Here is a 26,692-nt window from a genome sequence, read left to right as displayed (position 1 = left end):
TGGAGGCGTTCAGACGTTTTTCGGGACGTTTACGGGCCGAAGAACGGCTAAAAATAAGACGTGTGAACATAGCCTTAGGCCACATTCACACGCGTATTTAGGTCAGTATTTTGTATCAGTATTTAGAAGCCAAAACCAGGAGTGAATCCAAAATATAGAAGAGGTGCCAAACTTTTCATTATACTTTTTTCTTTCCTATGTTCTTCTTGATTTTGGATTACAAATACTGAAGAAAAATATTGACCAACATATAGCAGTTTCAGGAGCACACAAGTATTATGGATACAAATCCCGGCCCTACCACAGGTTTGATGACTTGAATGAAAAGTATCATAGGGACCCAGACCTACAGTACTAGAGATCCATAGAGAACCGTATTGCAGACGTAATGCTTTCAGGGGAGAATAGCTCCGTAACGCGGGAGGCGATGGTACGTGGCACTTTTTTTTCCTGTTGAATTCCGTATAGAATTGGAGGTAAACTAGAGCCCCATAGACTCCTATGCATGCTATATTAGGGCTCCGTGCAACTCAGAGGTTATATGGAGCTATGATACAAGAGTGTGTATGAGCTCTTATTGTATTGAAATATGGCAAAAAAGTATAGACCTGAATTCAGACAGAAAAGACAGATTATATTGTCTTCCCTTCGCTCCACAGTACAGATGTAAAATGTAGAAAACATGATTACAGTACAGGACAGTTGTCCCGCAGCGAGGCAGGGACTCCTAGCGTCGTACATAACTATGATGCTAGGAGCCCGGCTCCCTGCACTGTGTTCGGTCCGGGACTTGAGGCCCAAATACGTTCCGTCCTTTACGGACCGAACATGCTCCTGTGAATCCAGTCTAAAGTGGTAATAACTCCGGAATGCTTTTACCTATCCAAGTGATTCTGAGATTGTTTTCTCGTGACATATTGTACTTTATGTTAGTAAAAAAATTTGGTCGATAAATTCAATATTTATTTGTAAAAAACACCAAGATTTAGAGAATTTGCAAAAATTTGCATTTTTCTAGATTGAAACGTATCTGCTTGTAAAACAGATAGTAATACTACACAAAATAATTACAAATTTACATTTTCTATATGTCTACTTTATGTTTGCAGCATTTTTGGAACATCCTTTTCAATCAGTAGGTCGCTGGTACAATACACTGCAATACTAATGTATTGCAGTATAATGTCATTTTTACAGGCTCCTGTAACAGCGAGATCGCAGTTCCTGTCCGTTAGTCCCGGGTGTCAGCTGTAATGCACAGCTGACACCCACAGCGTATGGCGCGGGCTCAGTGCATGAGCCCGCTTCATAATTCACCCCCACACCACGACATGCTATTAAGTCGTGGTGCGCGAAGGGGGTTAATGCGCAACGGATGGGGCGGAGTGAAAATTAAAATTTTCCGCCGATATGCCATTTTAGTGCACTATATATTATGCTCAGTTTGTGCCACTGAAGACAAATAACTCATAAAATATTAATTGGGTTCTCCCGGGTATGGCGATGCCAGATCTGTGGACGTATACTGCTGTTTGTGAACGCTGCAGGGCTGAGAAGGAAGGGAGCGGCATTTGGAGCGCAGATTTTGCTGGGTAGTTGTTTGGGGGTTTTACTGGTGTTTCAGTTTATAATGTGGGGGCATATGTTATCTGTGCGGAGAACATCAGGGCATAATAAGAGGGTATAATAATAAGGGGTAAATAAACAATAATCCGCAGATATGTGGCCAGCATCGCAATGATAAATGGTGCCCGATCTTATTCACTTTTGGACACTCTGCACATTTTGCATCGCCATATTCTGAGAGCCAGAACTTCTTTGTTTTTTCTCCACCGGAGCTGTGTGAGGGCTTATTTGTTGTGGGACAATCTGTAGTTTTCATTGGTACCATTTTGGGGTACATGCGATTTTTTTGATCACTTTTCCATTATTTGGTAAGCAAGGTGACCAAGAACCAGCAATTCTGACTGGTTTTTATTAGATTTTTACAGCGTTCACCCTGGGCTATAAATTACCATTCTACTTTATTCTGCGGGTCGGTACAATTACGGCGATACCATAGGTATATATATTTTTTTAATGTTTTGTAGCGTTTGCGCAATAAAATCACTTATTTATAAAATATTTTTTTTTTTGTGTCACCATATTGAGAGCCATACTTATTTTTTCGTCAAAACAGCTGTATAAGGGCTTGTTTTTTGCCGGACGGGTTGTAGCTTGTATTGGTACTATTTTGGCGTACATGCGACTTTTTGATCACTTTTTATTGCATATTTTGGGAGGGGTGGTGACCAAAAAATAGTGATTCTAGTATTTTTTTTAATTTTTTTTTTTGCGGTGTTCATCATGCGGAAAAACATTATAGTTTTATAGTTGGGGTCGTTCCGAACACGGAGATACCAAATATGTGTACTTTTTTAACGTGTTCATTTTTTTCCTGTAATGAAAGACTTATTATAGGAAAAAAAGCATTTTTTGTTTATGTAACTTCTAACTTTTATTTTTACACTTTTTGAAAAAAAAGTTATCTTTTTTTTTTTTTTACGCTTTACACTTTTCCCACTAGGGGACATTTAGGCCTCATTCACACGACAGGGTCTGAGTGTCGGCCAGGAAAATCTGCCGTTTTTCCCAGCCGGTTTGCATCCATTCCGAGCCGTGTTGGCGTTGTTACCGGCCGATTTGGACCCGATTTGCATCCGTTTAAAATCGGATGAATTTCATTTAAATTTGTTGCCACACACAGCCCTTTGTAGATAATGCCACCCAGCCCCCTGCAGTTAATGCCACCCAGCTCCCTGCAGGTGATGCCACCCTGCCCCTTGTAGGTGATGCCACCCTGCCCCCTGTAGGTGATGCCACCCAGCCCCCATATATGGACAGTGTAGTCACTGACTTCTCCTGGAGAGGAATTCCCTGCCACAGGTCGGGGATTCCGCTTCAGAAGTGAGTGATGTCACTGTATCCGTATATGGACAGTGTAGTCCCTCACTTCTCCTGTAGCGGCATCCCCAGCCATAGAGTCGGGGATTCTGCTGCAGAAGTGAGTGACTTCGCTGTGTCCATATATGTACAGTGTAGTCACTCACTTCTCCTGTAGCGGAATCCCCAATCCCCGGCCAGGGATTGGGGATTCCGACTCTTACAGGGAGCAAAAAAAGACCCTCCTCCTCCTCCTCACATGCACTCTGCACTGTGAGGAGAGCGCGAGCAACGGTAGACCCGGCCATCACTCGGAACACATTCCGGTGATGGCCGTGTATTACCCGGCCCCATAGACTTCTATGGGAGCCGGGCACCCGGCCAAAAATAGGGCATGTCCCATTTTTTGACGGCCAATTTTCCCGGCCCGCCAAAAAAAATCGGTCGTGTGAATAGCCCCATTAGGGGTCTATTGTTCCTAATGCAGCCGGGTGCTGGCCGATTTATGAACGGCCGGAAAACCCTGTCGTGTGAATTCCGCCTTAGACTTGCAGCTCTGATCGCTGCTAGAACACATTACACTACCTACGTAGTTCTGTCATTGTGACGGGACAGTCAGTCACGCGCCATCTTGAAGATCCGGGTTAGGCACGTGGGGGTAGACGGGGGGATGTAATAGGGTGCTGCTGGCCCTTATTTAGAACATTTCTCTCGTCTCAGAATATATTCTGAGACGATAGAACGAACCGCCGCTGTTTTTACAGCGATCGGTTATTCGTTGAATAACGCGATCATGTGACCGGGGACCGGACAAAACGGTCCTCGGTCTGTGCTCCTAGGCCTCAGCTACGGAGTTTAAGCGCCTCCCGGGGGCGCTATCTTATGCCAAAGCGCCGTCGTGAAAAAGCGGCGCTCTGGCATAACTACCCTTAACCCGTTAGTGACCGCCAATATGCCTTCTCACGTTGGCCACTAATGGGCCTTATTCTGATGCAATAGCCTTTTCACGGCGCTGCATTAGAATAAATAAACGGAGCAGGGAGCTGTTAAATCTCCCTGCTCTCAGCTGCCAGAGGCAGCTGAGGGCGTCCCTGCTCTGCCGGGTGAGATCGATATTCGTATCGATCACACCCATTTAACCCCTCAGATGCGGTGCTGAATAGCGTGCACCGCATCTGAGTGGTTTTGGAGAGGAGGGAGCTCCCTCTCTCTCCCACGGACACCCGGCGATAAGATCGCCGAGTGTCTGCGATGGCAGCTGGGGCCTAATAATGGCCCCCAGGTCTGCCTGTAATGAATGCCTGCTAGGTCATGCCGGAGGCCTAGCAGATGCCTGTCCGTTTTAAACGGACAGGCAGTAATACACTGCAATACAAAAGTATTGCATTGTATTATAAATGCGATCGGAGAATCGCATATTAAAGACCCCTAGTAGGACAAGTAAAAAAAAAAAGTTGAATAAAGTTAGTAAAAAAAAATGAAAAACCCACTTTTTCCCCTTACAAACTGCTTTATTATTAAAAAAACACAATAAAGCAAAAAGGTTACGCATATTTGGTATCGCCGCGTCCGTAACGACCCCGACTATAAAGCTATTACATTATTTAACCCACACGGTGAACGCTGTAAAAAAATAAAATAAAAAACAATGGAAAAATTGCTGTTTTCTGTTAATCCTGACTTAAAAACAATGAGATAAAAAGTGATCAAAAAGTCGCATCTACTCTCAAATGGTACCAATAAAAACTACAAGTCGCAAAATACAAGCCCTCATACAACTGCATCGGCGGAACAATAAAATAGTTATAGCTCTTCGAATGTTACAATAGAAAAACTTAAAAAATGGCCTGGTCATTAGGGCCCAGAATGCAAGCAGGTGGAAGGGGTTATAGTCTGATCCAATCATCACCTACTCCATAAATGCTGCTCCGTCTGAGACGCAACAAGTAGTGATTTCAACTGTGTGACTTGTGTGTAAATATGCTTTGGCTGACTTTATTAGCTGCACCAAGTTTGTCATTCACGAGCTGCTGAATAGGCAATTTTTCTGAAAGCAACAACCTGTTTATCAGGCAAAATAAGGTAGATTTTTAAATAAATGTACACGTTTGTCATAAATACATCTAAAACACGGCACGCAGACCATGCACCGTATTTATGTAGCCCCTTCTCTCGTACATCATTGTGGTTCCACCCTAATCCCCACACCACCAGAGTGCTCGATTATGATGAATATAGCGCTACATGTGGGATCCAGCCATTTGGCTCGTACATTCAGCCTGATCTTTGCTACTTGCACTCTTATGGCTCCATGCCGGGATTACATGATGCAGGTACCAGTGAGTACAGCAGGATAGTTAGTTATGGATTACCTTATTTTACTTGAATTCTGGTTTTAAAAGTCCACCCAGATTGTTAGCCAACTTTTGATTCTTATACATCTTTGCAAAATCCATCTTCATAAGTTTCTTTTAATGTTTTCTGACAGTACACGGTCGGTCCCCTGATGAACCAGGGTATGGGGAAACACATTAGGACTTATTTGTCATTCTAGGGTGCCACTAATGCTAGAAACACGTGGTCCAACCTGGTGTTTGTCCTCAGCATCAGATTTACCAACCGGGTGTGCACCAGCAGATGAACCTGTTGCACTGTTCATAAGCCAACAATGTGTACACCATGTCAGTGGTGCCTTATTTTTCGGTTATATCATCGCCCACAACACATTTTTTCCTACGACTTCTAGCAGGGAAAACATCCAGTATCAATATATCAGATATGGATAAACGGACACATTTTAGCATGTGTATTAGGCTGGGTTCACACGACCTATTTTCAGACGTATACGAGGCGTTTTTTGCCTCGTTTTACGTCTGAAAATACGTTGTCAAACATCTGGCCATTACTTTCTATGGGTATAACGCTGTATTGTTCCCACGGCGCGTAATTTTACGCGTCGTACGGCAATTACGACACGTAAAATTACGCCTCGTAAAAAGAAGTGCAGGACACTTCTTTGGACGTTTTTGGAGCGGTTTTCTCATAGACTCCAATGAAAACCACTCCAAAAACTGACGCAAAAAACGTCTGAAAAGCAGGGGCTGTTTTCCCTTGAAAACAGCTCTGGATTTTCAGACGTTTTTGGTTACTACGTGTGCACATACCCTTATTGCCACAAGACCTGAACCACAATAGGGTTCTATGGTGATCTCATGTCAGTACACCTTAACCACAGGGAGACCAGGTCTGGCAGTCTTCTTAAAGAGGCTCTGTCACCAGATTTTGCAACCCCTATCTGCTATTGCCTGTGATCGGCGCTGCAATGTAGATTACAGTAACGTTTTTATTTTTAAAAAACGAGCATTTTTGGCCAAGTTATGACCATTTTTGTATTTATGCAAATGAGGCTTGCAAAAGTACAACAGGGCGTGTTGAAAAGTAAAAGTCCAACTGGGCGTGTATTATGGGTGTACATCGGGGCGTGTTTACTACTATTACTAGCTGGGCGTTCTGATGAGAAGTATCATCCACTTCTCTTCAGAACGCCCAGCTTCTGGCAGTGCAGACACACAGCGTGTTCTCGAGAGATCACGCTGTGACGTCACTCACAGGTCCTGCATCGTGTCGGCCACATCGGCACCAGATGATTCTGCAGCAGCATCAACGTTTGCAGGTAAGTAGCTACATCGACTTACCTGCAAACGCCGATGCTGCTGCAGAATCATCTGTAGCCTCTGGTGCCGATGTGTCCTCGCTCGTCTGACACGATGCAGGACCTGTGAGTGACATCACAGCGTGATCTCTCGAGAACACGGCTGTGTCTGCACTGCCAGAAGCTGGGCGTTCTGAAGAGAAGTGGATGATACTTCTATACACAACGCCCAGCTAGTAAAAGTAGTAAACACGCCCCGATGTACGCACATAATACACGCCCAGTTGTACTTTTACTTTTCAACACGCCCAGTTGTACTTTTGCAAGCCTCATTTGCATAAATACGAAAATGGTCATAACTTGGCCAAAAATGCTCGTTTTTTTAAAAATAAAAACGTTACTGTAATCTACATTGCAGCGCCTATCTGCTGCAATAGCAGATAGGGGCTGCAAAATCTGGTGACAGAGCCTCTTTAAGGCTCTATTCACACGGCAGGGCCCAAGTATCCGCCGATAAAATCTGCCATTCAGCATCAGTTTCTGTTCCATGTCTCCGTTTTTAATGGCCAATTTTGACCGGCTTTGCATCATTTTTTTTCCAGTTTTAAAACCAGATGAATTTCATTTGTTAATTTTTTGCCACACACTTCCCTCCGTAGGTAATGCCACACTTCCCTCCGTAGATAATGCCACACAGCCCTGTTACATAGCATACTTGCGTATTCTAGATCCTGGGCACAGGCATGTACTTATTGCCTACTGCAGGGCTATGCAAGTGGATTCCCAAGTAAATTGATCTTTTTCTCATTTGTTACATCAGTATTTGATCACTTTACTCGGTAACCAGGTTTTATTATGCCTTAACCCCTTAGCGCACCAGTACGTCCTGATGTGGTGGGTGATGTTTGGAGCGCACTTACACGCTCCATATGCTGCGGGTGTCAGCTGTGTTTTTCCAGCCGACAGCCAGGAGCAGCGATTGTCCTGTTCCTGGCCATTTAACCCCTCAAATGCTGCAGACAACCGCAGCATCTGAGGCATTGAAAAGAGGGGGGTGGCCCTCTCTGACAGCTCATCAAGCTCCCCCCCAATGCAATCAGGGGGTGACTATGGTTATGGCAGCCCCGAGGCCTAATGAAGGCCCCCAAGGGCAGCCTTCACTCTGTCTCTATTAAGACGCCTGTATAAATGATGATATACTGCAATACGTTAGCAGTGCAGTATATTGTACCAGCGATCTAACGATTGGTGGTTCAAGTCCCCTAGGGGGACTAATAAAATCTGTAAAAAGTAGTGAAATAAAGTTTTTAGCAGTGCAAAAAGAATAAAAAAGTTCAAAAACCCAATTGTCCCTCTAAAGTAAAGTAAAAAATGAAAATTGGTATTGCTGCACCCGTAAAAGTCTGAACTATTATAATAGAGCGTTATTTAACGCGCACGGTTAGCGCCGTAAAAAATTATAAACCGCCAAAATCTGGTTTTTTTGGTCACCTTAGCTCCCAAAAATGTATTTAAGAAAAAGTGATCAAAAGTCATTTGTACCAACAAATGGTGCCAATAAGAACTACAGATCGTCCTGCAAAAAATAAGCCCTCACACTACTCAATGCACAGAAAAATAAGTTATAACTCTCAGAATGTGGTGAAACAAAACTATTTTTTATGTCAGTTTTTTTAAAGTAGTAAAATATATTAAAAAAATCTATATAAATTTGATATCACCGTAATCATATTGAGCCATAGAATAAAGTTAAAGGGAATGTGTCGTTACTTATTTCCATTATTTTTTTGCTGTATTTTTTTTTCTATCACATGGTGGAAAGTATTAAAAATGAAATAATTTGACATATTTTCCTATGTTGGCCACCAGGGTGAGCACTTCCCAGAATTACAGCAAGGTGAATAAGGCAAAGCAACCTGACTCACAGCCGCTGTAAATGTGGGAGGGAATCTCACCCCCCCCCCCCTACAAACCAGGAAAAGGTGTCTTCAAATTGCTAAGCAGTGTCCAGCTGCCATTTTGGGTGTGATTATACAAATGGCAGCTGGCAGAAACTATAGGACACACCAAAAGGCTAAGGGTATGTTCACACGCTTACTAAACAAAGGCAAAACAGCTCCTGATTTTCAGCCATTTTTTAATCAAACTCGCATTTTTGTCTGCGTTTTTCTATAGTCAATGAAAAATGGCTCCAAAAACGTCCCAAGTAGTGAGATGCACTTCTTGTTGGCGGTCGTCTTTCTACGTGCCATTTTTGGAAAATGGCCACGTACAAAAAAAAACGCCCCGTTGGAACAGAAGGCCGTATTTCACATTGAAACCAATGGGCAGATGTTTGGAGGCGTTCTGCTTCCGATTATTCAGCTGTTTTTCAGGACGTTTACGGGTGGGGGGGGGGGGGGGGCCTGTGAGAGGGACAGACACACACCTTACCTGCAGTGCAGCTGGTCTTCATAATGGTGCCTGCTTTCTCCCTACAAACCGGCTTCTCTGCTGTGTGACTGACATGCGTCTGCGCAGTACAGAGCCAGAAAGCAAAAGCAATGAACGGCTCACGTTCATTGTGCCCTATGCCCTGTTGCTGCCGTATTCCACCTGTGTATGTGTCGTTAATTGGCATATACAGAAGGAAAAAAAATGGCAGCCCCCATAGAGGTTAAAGTATGAATACATTACAAAGTAGAAAGTGACAACACAAATAAATAACATTTTTGTTTACATTATATTAAAAGCAATATAATAAAAAAAAAAAAACGACACCTTCCCTTTAAGTTGTTTTTACCACATGGTGAGACTAAAACGGAACCCAAAAAATAACGGACTAATCACAGTTTTTTCCAATTTCAGCCCGTAAATAATTTTTTTCCAGCTTCCGGGTACTTTATATGGTACTTTAAATGCTACTAATAGAAACTACAACTCAACCCGCAAAATATAAGCCCTCACACCACTAACGGAAAAATAAAAGACATTATGGCTCTTGGAAGGCATATATCCTGGTAGATTTAGAGTGGAGGCTAATGTATTTAATGTCTGCCACTCAATCCAAAGGTGGGTGTTACAGATAAGCTTTTTATGATTAAATCCCATATGTTGAATCTGTAGTGATGATCCTGATCTGTGTCTCTTGATCAGGAATGCTTTGTTTTCACAGCTAATAAGACAAACAATCAGTTATTAATAAAGATTTACTGGTTTCATATGGCAGGTATTACAAAGATAGTTGAATATTTACAGAAATATCTACAGACCTGCCTAGAAACAAGGCCAGAATGTAATATGGTTATGTTATTACAAGGCAGTTGGGAAAGCTGTGAGGCTTGGTTGACTTCACCACATAAAATAAACTATACAACATTAAGAAGCTTCTTCATCCTCAATCTTTGGAGCCAGGTAATATTTCACATGACCCATGTCTGCAATTTTGTATTCCACCACTGAAACAGAAATGTTTAGAAGAATATTAGAATGTAATACAACATCTTAAAAAAAAAAAAATATTGAAAAAGTGTTCAGGGGTATTCCACACCCACACCTATCTCTAGAACAGGGCCTCTATACTTAACCCCCCCCCCCCCCCCCAGCTTCTGCCACTAGGCTCCAGCCACTGAGTTATAAGGTGCAAGGCTTCCTAAAATAGTCAAGCACGTTTTGCTAAGCAGTTTCTGGATCTCCCATAGAATTGAATGAGTGTTTCAGAAACCAAGCAGCACAGGGAACTACAATGTAATGTAGCTCCCAAGTTCCATAAACAGCATGGCTCGTGATTTCTGGAACTCAATTGCATTCCGGAATCCATGTAGCATAACGTGCTTAGCTATTTCTGGAAAACCTGGCCACCTCTTAACTCAATGGCCGAAGCCCAGTGTCAGCAGCAAGGACAGGGGTCCAGGTCTAGGTGCGGCTCCCAGAGGTGGGACCCACATCTATCGGATATTTAAGGCAGATCCTGTGGATATGCCATAAATGTCTGAGATGGGAATACACCTTTAAAGCTTTGTTCACATCTGTATCATAGTGTCAGATTATTGCTCTACCAGATGTCGTACAATGGATTCCTACAGCACCGGACGGACCACCCTACTTACACAATTGGGTCCGTCATTTTGATAGCAAAAAAATAGCGCTGTACGCTGTGCTATTACTTTGGCTCTGACAAATAACAGAGCCTAACCCTGCGGCTAGAAGTCAATCAGTATTCTCTGCACAGTTCAAAACCGGCGTCCTGAACATGAAGAATCACTTAACTAATTTGTCTCCAGCCAAAATTTTTTACTAAATGACTCAAATTGAATAGTGACTTGTCAGGCAAAATAGGCCCATATTCATTCACCCTGAAAGACGTGAGAAAACCTTGTGGACAATCATAATAGATATAAATTCGTCCCACATTTTATGATGTGCCACTTTATGCTAACTAAGGTTGTGTTACCAGTGTACGGTGGTTTCCATTGCCAGTGGCTTTTCTTGTGAACTTCCCAAAACTAACACTGCATGGAACATTTTGGACAGAGCATAAGATTTACTTTTTAGATAAATATTTGAATTCACCTAAGATTGCTCAGTGATTAATGTCTAAACCATCCCACTTCCCTCATGATCACATTTACCGATACTCACCTAGAGGGATATCCGCTGACATGCTGAGCGTCACTGTTTGGGACAGGGGTGTGGCTTTGGTAAAGAAGTTTAGATACCTCAAAGCAAATGTAAGCTGGACTGGCTCATTCATTTCTATTGTAACCTGAGAAGAGAAAGGACATGATCAATTTTCACTAAAGCATGGGTAATTTCACAAATAAAAGTATGATCGTGTATAATACTTACAGCTTCCTCCTCTTTATCAACATTTGACGTCTGTGACAGCTTCACATTCCCTGTTCCCAGTTCTCCACTTGCAGAGAATTTGACGCCATCTTTCGCACACGAGATCACAACAGCATCTCCAATCTGGCTAAGATCTCTACAAATACGGGCAAACTCCCCAGATGGCATCTTTATAACACAACTGTACTCCTGTTCCTGTTAGAAAAATAATATTTTTTTAAATAAAGAAACTCAATTCATATATGGGCTCGTCCACACACTGCGGAATTGCTGTGTTTTTTTCCGACTGGAATGGGCCAGTAGCAACATAGTGGATGAGATTTAACAAATCTCATCCACATGCTGCGTAAAATTTCCGAGCTGAAATTGGCCTGCAGTGCATATAATTGCTGTGTTTTTCAGATGTCCCCATCTCCTAACATTGGTAAAAACGCAGCTGCAAAAACAGCAGGAAATGGTGCGTTTTTGACTTTCAATGGAATTGCTGCAGAAATTTTCAGCAACATTTCCATTGTTTATGGACAAGCTCCAAGACGACTCTGCTTGAACAGCTTTCATACAGGTCAATTTAGTTAAACAGATTGTCTGCCCTGCTCAAAGATGTCTGCCAGTAGACTGAAGAATGTGCCCATAAAGTGCTCATCCAGTTATAAAAGTATGTTGCAGCTGGCACCATGTGCAATCATTTTAATGTACTTTAGGCTCTGCATAATGATAATTTGTGGCAGATTATCCAATAACCAGCAAGAGAGTCCATTTCCTGCACTGCAATATTCAGTAAAATATTTTTTTCTGCAGTAGACACTACCATAGGCAAAGACAGGTCAGAGCAAAAGGTAGGTGAAGGTGTCCGTGCCGCAGAAAGGCTCTGCAAAAGATAGGATATGCCCTGTTTTTTATAGACAGTGCACCCATACTTTATATGGGAGCACTGCCCACAAACACAGGTGTCTGTCAGTGGCCAGCAGTGCCCATAATCATGGACCGATTACAGGCATGGTCGTATTCAGTGGGCCTAAATCCGTAGCAGTGGTAAAAGGAGCTTTTTACAGTTCCATATCCATTAAGCACGTTTTATTAAAGCAGTTATCCAGGCTTATAAATTGATGGCCTAGTGTTGATAGGCGGCCATCATATTTAAATCGGTGGGGTGACGACTCTTGGAAAGGGGCAGTGGTTGAATACCTTGCTAAGCCGCTACAAATGTAATGACGTGTGCAAAGTACCAAGAGGGAGAACTATGTAAACAACGTTGAGGCTGTGGCGCTCGTACAATCACAGTGGCCCCTTTAAACAGCTGGTTGACGGGGGTGCCGAGAGTCAGATCCCCAACGATCGAATATTAATGGCCTATCCTAAGAACCTCTTTAAAAGACTAATGTGCATAAGCAGCTTGTAAGAAAAAAACAAAAACGTACTGGAATTCCTAACTGCTCAACATCCAGATCCATCAATTTCATCTCATAGTCAGAAACCTTCTCTTGATCTGAAACGAGAAAAGAAAAAAGGGCAAAACTTGGTTGAATTGTTAGAAAATAAGCAGGTCAATATATGTGCGTACATAATCCACCCCCCCCCCACCCCAACACACAAACCAGAAAAACATGACTAAATATTGGTCATGGGGACATTAGGAGTGAGCGAAAATCTATTCGTTTACGCCTCGTTCACATTTGCATCAGTCTGTTGTGTCAGAGCAGAACGAAAAACACTGGACGGTTCCATCGGGTTATCCGTTGCGTTACTGACAATAGTTTATGGTATTTTCGGCTGGATCTGCAAAGAAGGCCCCTAATGAAACCTCCAACTCAGATGTGAACCGGGCCTTAGATCTATTTTAGTCTGAAGGCCAATTGTGTATATATAAGAAAAAAAAAACTCAAGCATTTGTATTTTCTGAACAGTCCAAATCTGTTCCATCTGTTCCAGATCTCCACGTTATTGTTGACATCCAAATATTTCAGCCACATGCAGCTGCAGAGCTGACCAATACACATTACCAGCACTTGACAGGGGAGTAGATGTATCAAAACTGGTGCAAAGGAAAAGTGGAGTAGCTGCCCATAGCAACCATTCAGGTGGCTTCTCATTTACTAACACGCCTCTCAAAATTTGATATAATCTGATTGGTAACTATGGCCAATTACCAGTTTCTTTGCACGTTTTGATTTACACCCCAATGTGTTTAGCTTCACTCAATAGGTCTATATAGAACCCCATTGGGACCCTCCCTCCATTAACCAGAATGGACAGCCACTACAAAAGTCACCCATTTGAACTGGTTCACCTCACCATAGATCTATTTAAAAATAAAATATAGACTAGGTACAAACTTTGGATAACGCTGATGCCATGTGTTTTATGATCTAATCAATTCAAAGAACAAAACTTACTTGGAGATTCAAACACCATTGTGACTGTATCTGCATTGTCCTCGGCCCTCAGAGTAATTATGTCTTCACTCGCTGCACACTTCAAGATCTTTGACATACTATAAAAAGGCAAAATTCTAATTTAACCAAACTCGCAAACAATCATTAGGTAAGCATCTGATATTCATTTCTCAATTCAAAGTTTTAAACGGACGGCTCTATGTGCACCTAGCAGACATACTTAGTCTCTGTTCAGACTTGCATCACAGGCTCAGTCAAGAGCCCTTGTTGTAAATCTGGTAAGAAACGCTGGACAAAATAGCACACAAAGTGGGCCTCATTACTCAAAACTAACAATAGCAACAAACTAGTTTAGCTGAGCTCCGACTGGTTGCCATGAACCAGTTTTTGTTAGAATGGTCTATAAGATGCAGTACTTAAATAGTGCCTAAAAAAGTAATGGAGTGAGGGATCTTCTAGTTCCTTAAGAGGCTCTGTCACCACATTATAAGTGCCCTATCTCCTATATGAGAAGATCGGTGCTATAATGTAGGTGACAGTAATGCTTTTTATTTAGAAAAACTATCTGTTTTCACCACTTCATTAACGGTTTTAGATTTATGCTAATGAGCTGCTTAATCCCCAAGTGGGCGTGTTTTACTTTAGACCAAGTGGGCGTTGTACAGAGGAGTGTATGACGCTGACCAATCAGTGTCATGCACTTCTCTCCATTCATTTAGTCAGCGCATAGGGATCCTGCTAGATCCTTATGCGCGGTCTTATAACAGATTGACAATACTGAAGTGTTTAGACAGCGAATAGACCTTCCACGGGATGTCTAATCACAATCTCTGCACTTAGTTACTGTTTCTATGGTAGTTACAGCAGAGGAAGCGTAATCTTGTTGTAACCTGTGATCTACAGCGTAATCTCGTGAGATTACTCTTTCTGTGGTAGTTACGGCAGAGGAAGCGTAACGAAGTGCAGAGATTGTGAATAGACATTCCGTGGAATGTCTATTCGCTGTCTAAACACTTCATTATTGTTAATGTGTTAGTATAAGGCTATGTTCACACGGAGTATTTTGCAGTTTCTTGACGCGGAAACCGCGTAGCAAAACGCGGCAAAAACGGCCCGAAAATGCCTCCCATTGATTTCAATGGGAGGCGTCGGCATCTTTTTCCAGCGAGCAGTAAAACTGCCTCAAAACTTCCAATCAGAATTTTGAGGCAGATATTCCTCCTGCAAAATACTCAGTGTGAACATAGCCTAAGACAGCACATAGTGATGTAACAGGATCCTAATGCGCTGTGTAAATGAATGGAGGAGTGCATGACACCGATTGGTCAGCGTCATACACTCCTCTGTACAACGCCCACTTGGTCTAAAGTAAAAATACGCCCACTTGGGCATTAAGAAACCAATTAGCATAAAGCTAAAATCGCTAAGTAGTAAAAACAGATCGTTTTATTAAATAAAAAGCATTACTGTCACCTCCATTATAGCGCCGATCTCCTTATGTAGCTGATAGGGCACTTATAATGTGGTGACAGAGCCTTTAGTTCAAGCCTGCGGTGATCATCCACACTTATGCTCAGGCCTCCAAACAGGTGATCTAATTATTACTTAGAACATTTACTCAATTCTTTGACCTTTCATGCGATGTTATGGACTAATACATACGTGTGTATCCATTTAATATGGTTATTTTAAGGCATATACAGATTCTTGTACACCTGTTGATATCTACTGGTGTGGAAAAACTTCTCTCCATTATACCTTCAATAAGAATCACATCGAATATAATAACCATTTACATTAGTTTAATACCTAATTCAGACAGAAAATTAATGCAGATTCGAATATTTTTTTCCCAAAAGCGAGAACTGCATCTCTGGGAACAAAAAGTTATGTCACTTCTTCACGCCTTTTAAGCAGCAAAAAAAGCGTCAGGAAGCTACAAGCAGATCAGCCCCATTTAATAGTAATGGGGCTAATCTGCAGGCTGAAACGCAGCAGTTTAGTGTAAAACCGCAGCAAAAAAAAAAACAACGATCAGCCTCGGTTTTGTTGTGGATCCTCAAACAATTCCACGTGAAAAATCCAGTGTGAACATAGCCTATAAAAAGAAGCTTTCCCCACACTTTCCTCCAGGAGTTCTAAATCCTTGGATCTAATCAGAGATATAACAGCAACATAACAGGCAACAACCTTATAAACGCAGTTATAAAAAAAATATATATATATTTAAAAAATATGACTTTTATTAGTTTAGACGGTCTCTGCGGTTATTTCCTATCTGACACATGTGGCTCCATTACCAGAAAAGACTCCGCCCACCGAGCCTTCCCGCCCGAATCATCGCGCTTTGTTGCAGTGTCGTCATCAAGGACGAGTGAAAAAAAAACGCGCCAGAAACAGACAAGAGCGGGCATGTCCTGTACGGATACCGGCACCGAGCTGCAGACAATAGTAGCGATTATGAAACGCATAAAAGCGCCGTAGTAATACAACGTAGCCATCACTGCGGTGTTACGTACACTGCGTTTAGTCATTGTTACTTATTCAGATTACATTTCTCCCCACCCAGTCTTGTACCTGCTCATCTTAACGCCAATGGACTGGTTGCGGTCACAGCGGTAGGTGTCAAATCCGTCAGAGCGGAGGGTGAGCTGCACCAGGGAGACGTGAGACGAGTCCATGCTCTGCAGGCTGATGCCGCTGGATGTCATGTCCCAGCAGGCCTCATCGATCAGATCTTTGAGCGCTTCCAGCACCTTCTTCAGGATAGAGCCCTGCACTAGTCTAGCCTCAAACATGGTGGCGATGAACGCGTTTCAGTCACTAAAGCACTGTACAACCGATAGCTTTCCCGCCTCCTGCACTGAGCTCCAGGAGTTGCTCTCTCCTACAGCCCCGCTCACGCTATGGCGCCAAATAAGCTCGGCAGCGCCGCCTCTTGCGGCTTAAATGGAGCGCATCACGTGATAGCCGCGTCACCTAAAGGAGAAGGGCGCCAAATTCGTTTCCCGCCTTCAGCGCTCCTTGTCTGTTGAAAATAGAAGCGGGTGACAGGCGCCCAGCGAGGAGTGAGTGTACTGTATGCCCATGTATATGAGCTGTAATACGGTGGTGTGATGTCTGGACCTTTTTTTAGATCAAGGAAGAATGTAAACAGAATTTCTGTAGTGTATAACTATATATTGTTATAAGGGTATGTTCACACATACCGGATTATCTATGTTCTGGCTGAAATAACTCACCACAACAACATATAAATTTATGCAACATTATATAGACATAGTTACATACGTTTGTGGCACTCTTCAGACGTTGACACTGAACACAGGCTAATACACAGTGTGAACAGGGGCCTGCATGGTATTGAATGGCATTTCCATGCAGATTTGCAGCTGTTTTCCCCCTAAGGGTATGTGCACACGGTAGCAGGCTTTTACATCTGAAATGACAGACTTTACAGGGGAAAACAGCTGCCTCGTTTCAGACGTAATTGCTCCTCGCATTTTGCGAGGCTTCTCTGACAGCCGTAAATTTTGAGCTGTGCTTCATTGAGTTCAATGAAGAACGGCTCAAATTACGTCTGAAAGAAGTGTCCTGCACTTCTTTGACGAGGCTGTATTTTTACGCGTCGTCGTTTGACAGCTGTCAAACGACGACGCGTAAATGACAGGTCGTCTGCACAGTACGTCGGCAAACCCATTCAAATGAATGGGCAGATGTTTGCCGACGTATTGTAGCCCTATTTTCAGACTTAAAACGAGGCATAATACGCCTCGTTTACGTCTGAAAATAGGTTGTGTGAACCCAGCCAAATAATTTCAGTGGGTAAAACCAAAGCAAGAAAAAAACCACGTGTATGGTATGTTCACACAGGGCGGCTACACTGAGTAAAAGTACACAGCGTATCCAACCTGGAGCCCACAGGGAATTCCGGCCGAAAAGAAACCGCACCAAATTGTGGTGCCGTTTTTTGGCTGGAAGATGCAGAAAATGGGTAAAAAAAATTAACATAAAAGACTTAAAGAGGCTCTGTCACCACATTATGAGTGCCCTATCTACTACATAATCTGATCGGCGCTGTAATGTAGATAACAACAGTGGTTTTTATTTTGAAAAACGATAATTTTTGAGTAAGTTATGAGCAATTTTAGATTTATGCTAATTAGATAACTGGGTGTGTTTTTACCAAGTGGGCGTTGTAAAGAGAAGTGTATGACGCTGACCAATCAGCGTCATACACTTCTCTCCATTCATGTCCATTTGTACTCAGCACAGCGTGATTTCGCGAGATCACACTGTGCTGTGTAAGTCCCTCAAAAATTTTACCAAAGTGTTGGGATTGTGAATAGACATGGCGTCTTGGCTGGAGGTGATGTCTATTCACTCTCAAGACACTTCAGTAAAGTTAATGTGGGTGTATGTGACAGCACAGCGTGATCTCGCAAAATCACGCTGTGCTGAGTACAAATGGACATGAATGGAGAGAAGTGTATGACGCTGATTGGTCAGCGTCATACACTTCTCTTTACAACGCCCACTCGGTAAAAAACGCCCAGTTGCCTATTAAAAAACTAATTAGCATAAATCTAAAATTGTTCATAACCTGCTCAAAAATGATCGTTTTTCAAAATAAAAACCACTGTTATCTACAATACAGCGCCGATCAGATTATGTAGGAGATAGGGCATTTATAATCTGGTGACAGAGCCTCTTTAATTTACCTGTAGTCATGGCAATGTGTTCCTCTGAGGTCCTGCAGCATGACGTCCTGGGATGACATTTCCTCCCATGTGATCGCTGCAGCAGTCACATGGTATGAAACATCATCCCTGGAGGCCGGGCTGGACGCAGAAGCAGAGAGATCTGGGTAAGTATATTTGTTTTTCTGAGTTGCTATTTTTGCATTGGAATCACAGCTTTTTCACCGCAAAAATTGCAACATCTGCTATTTATTGTGGTCCCCCCAAGCCCCCCCCCCCCATCGAATTCAATAGGGGAAACCCGCAACAGAAAAGCAGCGATCCAGAAACATAAATTGACAGATTTGGCAGATTAAGAAACAGCATCGCATGGCAATTTCTGAAGTTTTTTTTCTGCCTTTTTTTACGCAGCATGTGGATAAGACTTGTTGAAATCTCACCCACTCTGTTGCTACTGTATTACGCTGCGGATATTCCGCAATGAAATCCGTTACGGAAAATCTGCAGTGTTTACGCAGTCTAGGCTATGTTCACACACAGCGTAAACACTGGAAAATCCGCAGCGTATTATAGCAGCAGCAGAGTTCATAAATTGACCTGTGGTGCTGTTTCTTGATCCACAGCATGTCAATTTATGCTGTTTAATCGCTGCTCTTTTATTGCAATTTTTGCAGTGGAATCCACTGAAAAAAATCGCATATCAGAAAAAAACAATTGATAAAAAGGTTAATACTTGCCCCCCAGGCGTCATCATAGCGTTGCGTTCATGTGTTCGACCTCCTGGGATGACGTTTCATCCCATGTGACTGCTGCAGCTAATCACAGGCTGTATCAGTCACATGGGCTGCGACGTCATCCCAGGAGGCCGGGCTGCACGGAGAAAAGAGGTGGGGAGCAGGGACACGTTGCTATGGCAATGCCAGTATTATTTTGATTTTTTTCTCTGCTTTCCGTAGCAGCGATTGGTGCTGTCTTTCGGCCGAAAATTCCCTGCGAGTTCTGGGTCGTTGGCCCTGCGTACTTTTTTTGCAGCGTATTTGACCTGCGTAAACATACCCTAAAACCAGATTTCTGGGCTCTTAAGTTCTGGTGATTTTATGAAGATGTGTGCATGTAGATAAAAGCATTAATGGTGGGTATGAATTTTGCACATATTGAGCTTCTATTTTTAGGATGTGTGGTCTGTCTAATTTTCTGCTTTGGTCACACTTTTAGCCACAAATATCAATTTGTATGCATTTTTTATGAAAAATTGCACTTTGATAAATAAAATTGCGCGAGAGTTCCTGTGTGTATAAAGTGCTGAGGGGTGTTTTCACAATGTTCAAGGTGTCTACTTTCAAAAAATATGAAGTTATGGGGGGTTTAGTATGATTCTTTACTTTTTAATTTAGGTTTTATTTGCACATGTCAAAAGTGTGAAAATTGACCTGGCTAACAGAGATGCAAAATGTCCAAAAACCTCTGGAGGCGAAATGATTAAAGGCTCTTTTACAAAGGCTATGCAAACTGTATGAGGACAAGCGATTATTTAGTACCCATATAGTTTGCATATTGGCGGCAGCATAGCCTCTGTTTACACGGGAAGATGTGCTGCACAAAGGATGCAATCAGCCAACTAAGGTTTGCTCGCTTGTCGGCTGATCGCTGCCATGTTTACATGGACCAATGATCTGGAACAAGCATGTAAATGGGCCTTATGGCTATGTTCACATCTGCATCAGAGCCTCCGTTTGGAGCCTGTGGCGCAGATCCCATCAAATTTTATTCGGCACTGAATTCTGGTTTCTGCTATAAACGGAAACCAAGAACGCAGACGTGAACAGATCCTAAATATGGTAAAATGGTGTTCATCTTTTTTTATATATATATATATATATATATATATATATATATATATATATACTATAGCACATGCTCACCTCCCTCCAAAATTAATAAATCTTCCTGATTTCTTCAATACAAAGAAGAATACATTCAAAATAAAATTATGCTTATACTTTGTCTTATTTATTTTTAGATTAGATTTCTAATTTATATGATTAAATCAGATCTTCTGGTAGTATCTTGTGGGGGAGGAACAAGTTATCTTGGTGCCCAAGACAGGAGATTTTTAGAATGTGTCCCATAACCATTGGTCTGTGAAGTTTAGCATTATAGCTGTTAAAAGTCATTGTATTTACCCTCTCTTGCACCCCCTCCCACTTGAGACCAATCGCTAGTGTTCTTATTTAAAATACATACTTTTTATTCCCTTCCATCCCCTCCACTCGTGTGCAGTTCTCAATGCAATATGTATCTGTAGTAGAGTCCACTAGTTCCTGTAGCTCATCTCCTAGGCTCCAGTTGCTCCATCTCCTGAATATTCTGCTTTCCTCAATGGGGTAGTGCTGATTGGTTACATAGCTCCTGTCACACAGTAAAAGTCTATTCCTGTGCGACAGTCACTGTTCCCTTTGTCAATGTACTGAAGGAAAGCTTTCATCATCCCCTTGCACTTATAGCATAATCAGCAGATCAGACACAGCATCTACTCGGTTGTACAAAGGCAGAGCATTGTTTTTGGTTTTTTTAACCATAAATTGCGCTAACCCCCTTAATGGCACCTTAGGTGGCCGTCTACTCCTCATCCCAGCCCTGGTATCTTGTTTTCTATCAAAGCCATAAAAGGATGGGTATTTCATGTATTTTTAAAGATATTCGTAATGGAACATTGTAAGAAGAGGTTTTAGAGTTCTGTATATGAGGAAAAAACATTTAAAGCTCTTTAGACAACATTAAGGAGTCTGCATATTGACTGCCTTATAAAAAAAATATACAGATCATCTTTAGAATTTGTTCTGTCTTTTCATTGTGTTTCTATCAGATATAAATAATCATGTCATAAAAGTCCTGTGCAGTTCTCTCAGCAGAATTATATGTTTAAACGAAATGCTAAGGAACATATGGAGTCTACTTTATGGAATTGAAATGGATTACTAAAGTAAAAAGAGCTGTAAGGCATCATTGCATCACGGTTTATAATGCGGTTTTTTTTTTCTTGTTTAGGGTGCAGTCACATGCAGCAGACTTTGTTGTAGAAATTTATATGACTGAAGATCGGGTACATTCATCAGAATGAGGTTTCTGCAGCAGTTGCATGGATCTCTGTAAGTTCCATTCAGATGAATGTAACAGATATTCATTCGCAGAAATTTCTGCAACAAAATCTGTTGCGTGTGACAGCTTTCATATATCTCCTCTCTTTGGGGACATAACTGAGAAACTCGTCCAATCAGAGACACTGGGAGGGAGGGGTGATTTATGAATAGTGTCCAGGTCTGATGTTTGCGCTCTGTTGATAAATCTGTAGCACGTTGCACTGGGAAAGAGACTGGCACACCATTAGTTTAGTAAATCTCCATTGTGTCACGGCTGTGGGGTATGTGGACCCACTAGGCCGCTCCGCCGTAGCGGAGTAGCAGCTGGCCAAACAAAAGTCAATGATAGTCTTTAGGACAAGGGTACCTGGATAGAAGACTTGGCAGACACTTGGCACAGATGAGGAACTGGACTTCGCACTGGAACAAACAATTAGTGGATACGGGAACACAGGATACAACTAAGGGACAATTTGCAAGGACGAATATGGGTAGACACAACGCTCAGGCAAGGAGGAAGAGGGCAGTCCTTTTTATAGTCCAGGATGCGTTGGGATTGGATAGGGACATTTTACTAGAGCGCGCTGGCCCCTTGGGGTAGCAGTGGAGAACTGCAGCCGCGTGTGCTGGCGTCTCCGGAGAGGGAGATGCCGGCAAGCTCCCTCAACTTCCGACAGCTGCCGGTGAGTATGATGTGCCCGCGGTCAGCAACTACGGGCACAACAGTACCCCCCCTTACGCCTCTTCTTAGGTCCAGAGCGTAGGAGGAACTTCTGGATGAGAGCTGGGGCATTAATGTTCTCGTCTGGCTACCAAGACCTCTCCTCAGGACCAAACCCTTTCCAGTCCACCAGATAAAAAGTCTTCCCTCCTACCCCTCTTGTAGTCCAGGATCTTTTTAACCTGAAATATGTCAGAAGAACCACTGGGAGCAACTGTACAACCAGGAGATTTACTGTAACGGTTCAGGACCACAGGCTTTAGGAGGGACACATGGAACGAGTTAGCAATTTTGAGGGTAGGAGGCAGCTGAAGCTTATAGGACACAGGGTTTATTTGTTGAAAAACCTCGAAAGGGCCGAGGAGCTTGGGAGCAAATTTGTGGGAGGATTCTTAAGACGAATGTTCTTTTGAAGACAGCCAGACCTTGACTCTGGGGGGAAAACTGAGGAGGAACTTTTCTTTTCCTATCTGCATATTTTTTCATGCGATCAACCGCCTGAAGTATCGCAGACTTGGTTTGCTGCCAGATGTGAAGGAAAGTCCTGAAGGAAGAATTGGCTGCAAGCACTTGAGACATGGCTGGCACAGGAAGAGGAGCTCGTGGATGCTGACTCTGTACAATGACGAACGGAGAGGTAGCAGAAGACTCACTTGTATGGTTATTGTATGAGAATTCCGCCCAAGGCAGAAGCTGCACCCAATTGACATGTTGAACAGAAACAAAAGGACAAAGATAATGTTCTAGAATTTGGTTGATCCTTTCCACTTGACCATTAGACTCTGGGTGGTAAGCAGCTTCACATCTAACAAACTACACAGGGCTCTTCAGAACTTAGACGTGAACTGTACACCCCGGTCAAACACAATATGGAGGGGTAATCCGTGCAGACGAAATATGTGCTGGATGAACAGATTTGCCAGAGGAGGAGCTGGGGAAAGGCCAGTTAAAGGAACGAAATGTGCCATCTTGGAAAAACGGTCCACCACTAACCAGACAGTAGTACATGCAGCAGAAGGAGAAAAGTCTGTAACAAAATCCATGGCGATGTGTTGCCAGGGGGCATTAGGCACTGGCAGAGGTTGAAGCAGACTAGCAGGTTTGGAATGGGTAGATTTGTTTAAGACACAGTTAGTACAGGAGAAAACATAGTCCAAATCATCTTTAAGTAGGGTGGGCCACCATTAGTGACGACCAATAAAGTCCCGAGCCTAACGGATGCCAGGGTGCCCAGCCAGTATGGCATTATGTCCCCAGCGGAGAATTATTTTTCTGTCCGCAAGACGAACAAAAAATTTTCCAGTGGGATTGTCCTTGATCTGTAGAGGGGTTACAGCAATAATCCTAGAAGGATCAATAATGCGTTGCAGACTTTCTTCAGAGTCGTCTGTCTCGAATGACCGGGACAGGGCATCGGTCTGGTGAAGAACAGCGACCATCTGGCTTGAGGATTTAGTCGCTGTGCAGACTGCAAATATGTAAGATTTTATGGTCAGTGAAGATGATGATGGGATGAGCAGTCCCCTCCAGAAGGTGTCGCCACTCCTCCAAGACCAGTTTGACAGCGCGTAATTCTTGGTCCCCAATGAAGTAGTTGCGCTCATCAGGAGAGAGGAGTTTGGAGAAAAATCCACATGATACTTGCCTTTCCCTTGGAATTCTTTTGAAACTTGAGAGCTCCAGCACCAATGGAAGAGGCATCAACCTCGAAGGAAAACGGTTGAGTCACATTAGGATGATGAACAACAGGCAGAAGTGAAGGCGCTCTTGTTGTTGGAGAATGCTGACTCTGTCTCAGGGGTCCAGTCCTCAGTCTTGGTAAGAGCAGAGATGAGAGCAATAAAAATTAGCGAATCCAAGAAACCTCTGTAAAGCTTGGAGACCCTGTGGACGTGGCCACTCCAAGACGGACTTCACCTTTTCCGGATCCATTTGAAGACCACGATCAGAAATAATTAACCCAGGAAGGGCAAGGATTTATTTTCAAATGCGCACTTCTCGAGTGTCGCGTATAACCGCTACAAAACTTGGCGTACATGCTTCCGATGCATCATCAGATCAGGTAAGTAGATCAAGATGTCGTCCAGATACTCCACCACACAGACATACAGAAGATCACGAAAGATGTGGTTTACAAATTATTGAAACACTGCTGGAGCATTACACAGTCCAAAGGGCATTACGAGATATTTGTAGTGACCGTCTCGGGTGTTAAATGCGGTTTTCCATTCGTCACCCTTGCAGATACGGATCAGGTTATAGGCCCCGTATAGATCCAGCTTAGTGAAAACCTTGGCTAAACGAATCCTGTCTAACAGATCGGAGATAAGCGGCAAGGGGTACTTGATTTTGACCATGATTTGGTTTAACCAACGGTAATCAATGCATGGTCGAAGTGATCCATCTTTTCTCACTTACCCTCCATGACAGCACCACAGCTCCGCCTCTAATTGGGACAGGAAATCACACAAGAGGTTAAATAGCCCCTTCCCGCCTCCCTCTCCAGTGTTCTTTCCTGTCCCTATTGGGTATATCAAAAGGTTGCTGCCGGCTGGGCTGGTGTCAGTCGGTTAGCCTACTTTAAAAATAAATCACCAGGCAGTGAGTGGTCGTGTCTCACCTCCTCTTTTAAAAACACTGCTCCCATCTTCCTTGAACTTGGGACCCCATTCGCCTCTCCTGCGCCTTCGGGTAAAGCTGAGGTAAAAACAAGGTGCCGGCTCTGGTCGTCCCTGAGCTCCCCAGCCGGCCGCTCCACCTGTAAAACAGGAAGCCCTCTGCTGCTTATAGCGTGCGTTCCACGGTGGAATGCACGCGTACATCACTTCCGGAGTGACGTACTTCCGGTTGCGAACGCCAGAAGTGTCATGGCAGCGCCCTGTTACTGGCGTCCACATGGAATGTGCTGCAATTGCAGAGCTTCCAAGAGCAAGCAGAGGAGGAGCGCGCTGGTGATTGGTGGTCATCATCACGCTAGTCCCGGTGATCCAGGTTTAAGGTCACCCGGACATGAGTCCTCATTCTCTCAAGTAGAACTGTTTTTGTATCACTCCTATCTTGCCTGCACCATGTCTGAGTCTGATAAGCCTGCATCCAAGCCGGGTGTGGTGGAGCCTTGCATGTTTTCCAACCCAGTAAGTATTCTGGTTATGAGAATATTTTTATGGGAATTAGTTACCTAACTATTTCCCTCCATATTGTTGTTTCAGTGTGAGACGTCTAGGAAGCCTAAGAGAGAACCCATATCTCATAAATGTACCATATGTCACAAAAAGCCCCTATGCCATTCCTGCACAGAGAATATCATCAGGGAGGAACAACCATCATTTATGGAAGAGATTAAGGGAATGGTCAAGAAGGAGATCCAATCTTCTTTGGACTCCTTCTCTCAGGCATATTTTCCTTCTCAGCCCCCTCCCACACCTAAAAAACGGAAAATTGTGGCAGAAGAGGATTCAGGGTCTGAAGGGGGTAGTTACCTTCCCTCTCTATCGGGTGATATCCTAGAGTAAGGAGAATTGCCAGGACCTTCTGCTCCCCAAAAACAAGAAAAGTATTACATTTCAAATGAAAATATGCAAGAACTTCTTAATGCAGTAAGAAGCACTATGGGGGTAGAAGAGACTAGTACAATCCAGGACGAAATGTTTTCTAGACTACTACTAGGCAAAAAAGAAACTATGCTTTCCCATCCATGTAAATCTTTAAGGACTCATTAAAGATGAATGGAAATTTCCTGAAAAATAGGTCTCTTGGCCAGCGGAAATAAAAGATAGATTTCCACTGGATGAAGACACATTAAAATGGATGGAAGTTCCAAAAATTGACATTCAGGTTGCCAAACTGGGAAAAAACACTATCTTACCCTTTGAAGATTCTTCACAATTAAAGGACCCACTAGATAGAAAGGCTGACAGCCTATTAAAAAAGTCATGGGAAGCTTCTTTGGCCTTACTATAAGTAAATATAGGGGCGACCTGCGTCGCAAGATCCATCTATAGATGGTTAAATCAGTTAGACTTTCACCTAAGAGAAGGGACATAATCGCTTCCTTTCTGTTAGCTAAAGCAACAGGATTTCTAGCTGACGCTTCAGCTGAATCCATCAGGATTGCTTCAAGAGCAGGAGCGCTTTCCAATACAACTAGAAGAGCTCTGGCTAAAAATGTGGACAGGGGACCCTCTGTCAAAAACAAAACTATGTGTTTTCCCCTTCCAAGGGGAATATGTGTTTGGGCCGGACCTAGATGACATCTTGGAAAAGGCTTCCGATAAAAGGAAGACCCTTCCGGAACCCAAAGCTCCAAAGAAAAAGCAGTCCTTTCATACCGTTTCGTG

At 43.0% G+C, this 26,692-nt stretch overlaps 2 protein-coding genes across 2 annotated transcripts in view; one reads left to right on the top strand and one right to left on the bottom strand.

The window, feature by feature from the left end:
* Positions 1 to 9,746: 9,746 nt before the first annotated feature.
* Positions 9,747 to 16,732, bottom strand: PCNA (proliferating cell nuclear antigen). The gene is made up of 6 exons (XM_075858539.1): positions 16,372 to 16,732; positions 13,795 to 13,892; positions 12,820 to 12,887; positions 11,402 to 11,596; positions 11,195 to 11,318; positions 9,747 to 10,011 (listed from the first exon to the last, which is right to left on the bottom strand). Exons 1-6 carry the CDS (start codon positions 16,590 to 16,592, stop codon positions 9,932 to 9,934), a joined length of 786 nt encoding a protein of 261 aa, XP_075714654.1. The 5' UTR covers positions 16,593 to 16,732; the 3' UTR covers positions 9,747 to 9,931.
* A 46-nt stretch (positions 16,733 to 16,778) lies between these two features.
* The window catches only part of CDS2 (CDP-diacylglycerol synthase 2), a 103,533-nt gene continuing 93,619 nt past the window's right edge, over positions 16,779 to 26,692 (top strand). The window contains exon 1 of the mRNA XM_075858537.1: positions 16,779 to 16,862. The gene's annotated coding sequence lies outside the window, so the exon portion shown is untranslated. The remainder of the gene's footprint in view (positions 16,863 to 26,692) is intronic.

The sequence above is a fragment of the Rhinoderma darwinii genome, chromosome 3 (genome assembly GCF_050947455.1).
Source record: "Rhinoderma darwinii isolate aRhiDar2 chromosome 3, aRhiDar2.hap1, whole genome shotgun sequence".
Classification (NCBI taxonomy): domain Eukaryota; kingdom Metazoa; phylum Chordata; class Amphibia; order Anura; family Rhinodermatidae; genus Rhinoderma; species Rhinoderma darwinii.
Note: the sequence above shows the minus strand (reverse complement) of the source record. Positions and strands in the feature narration are given on the sequence as shown.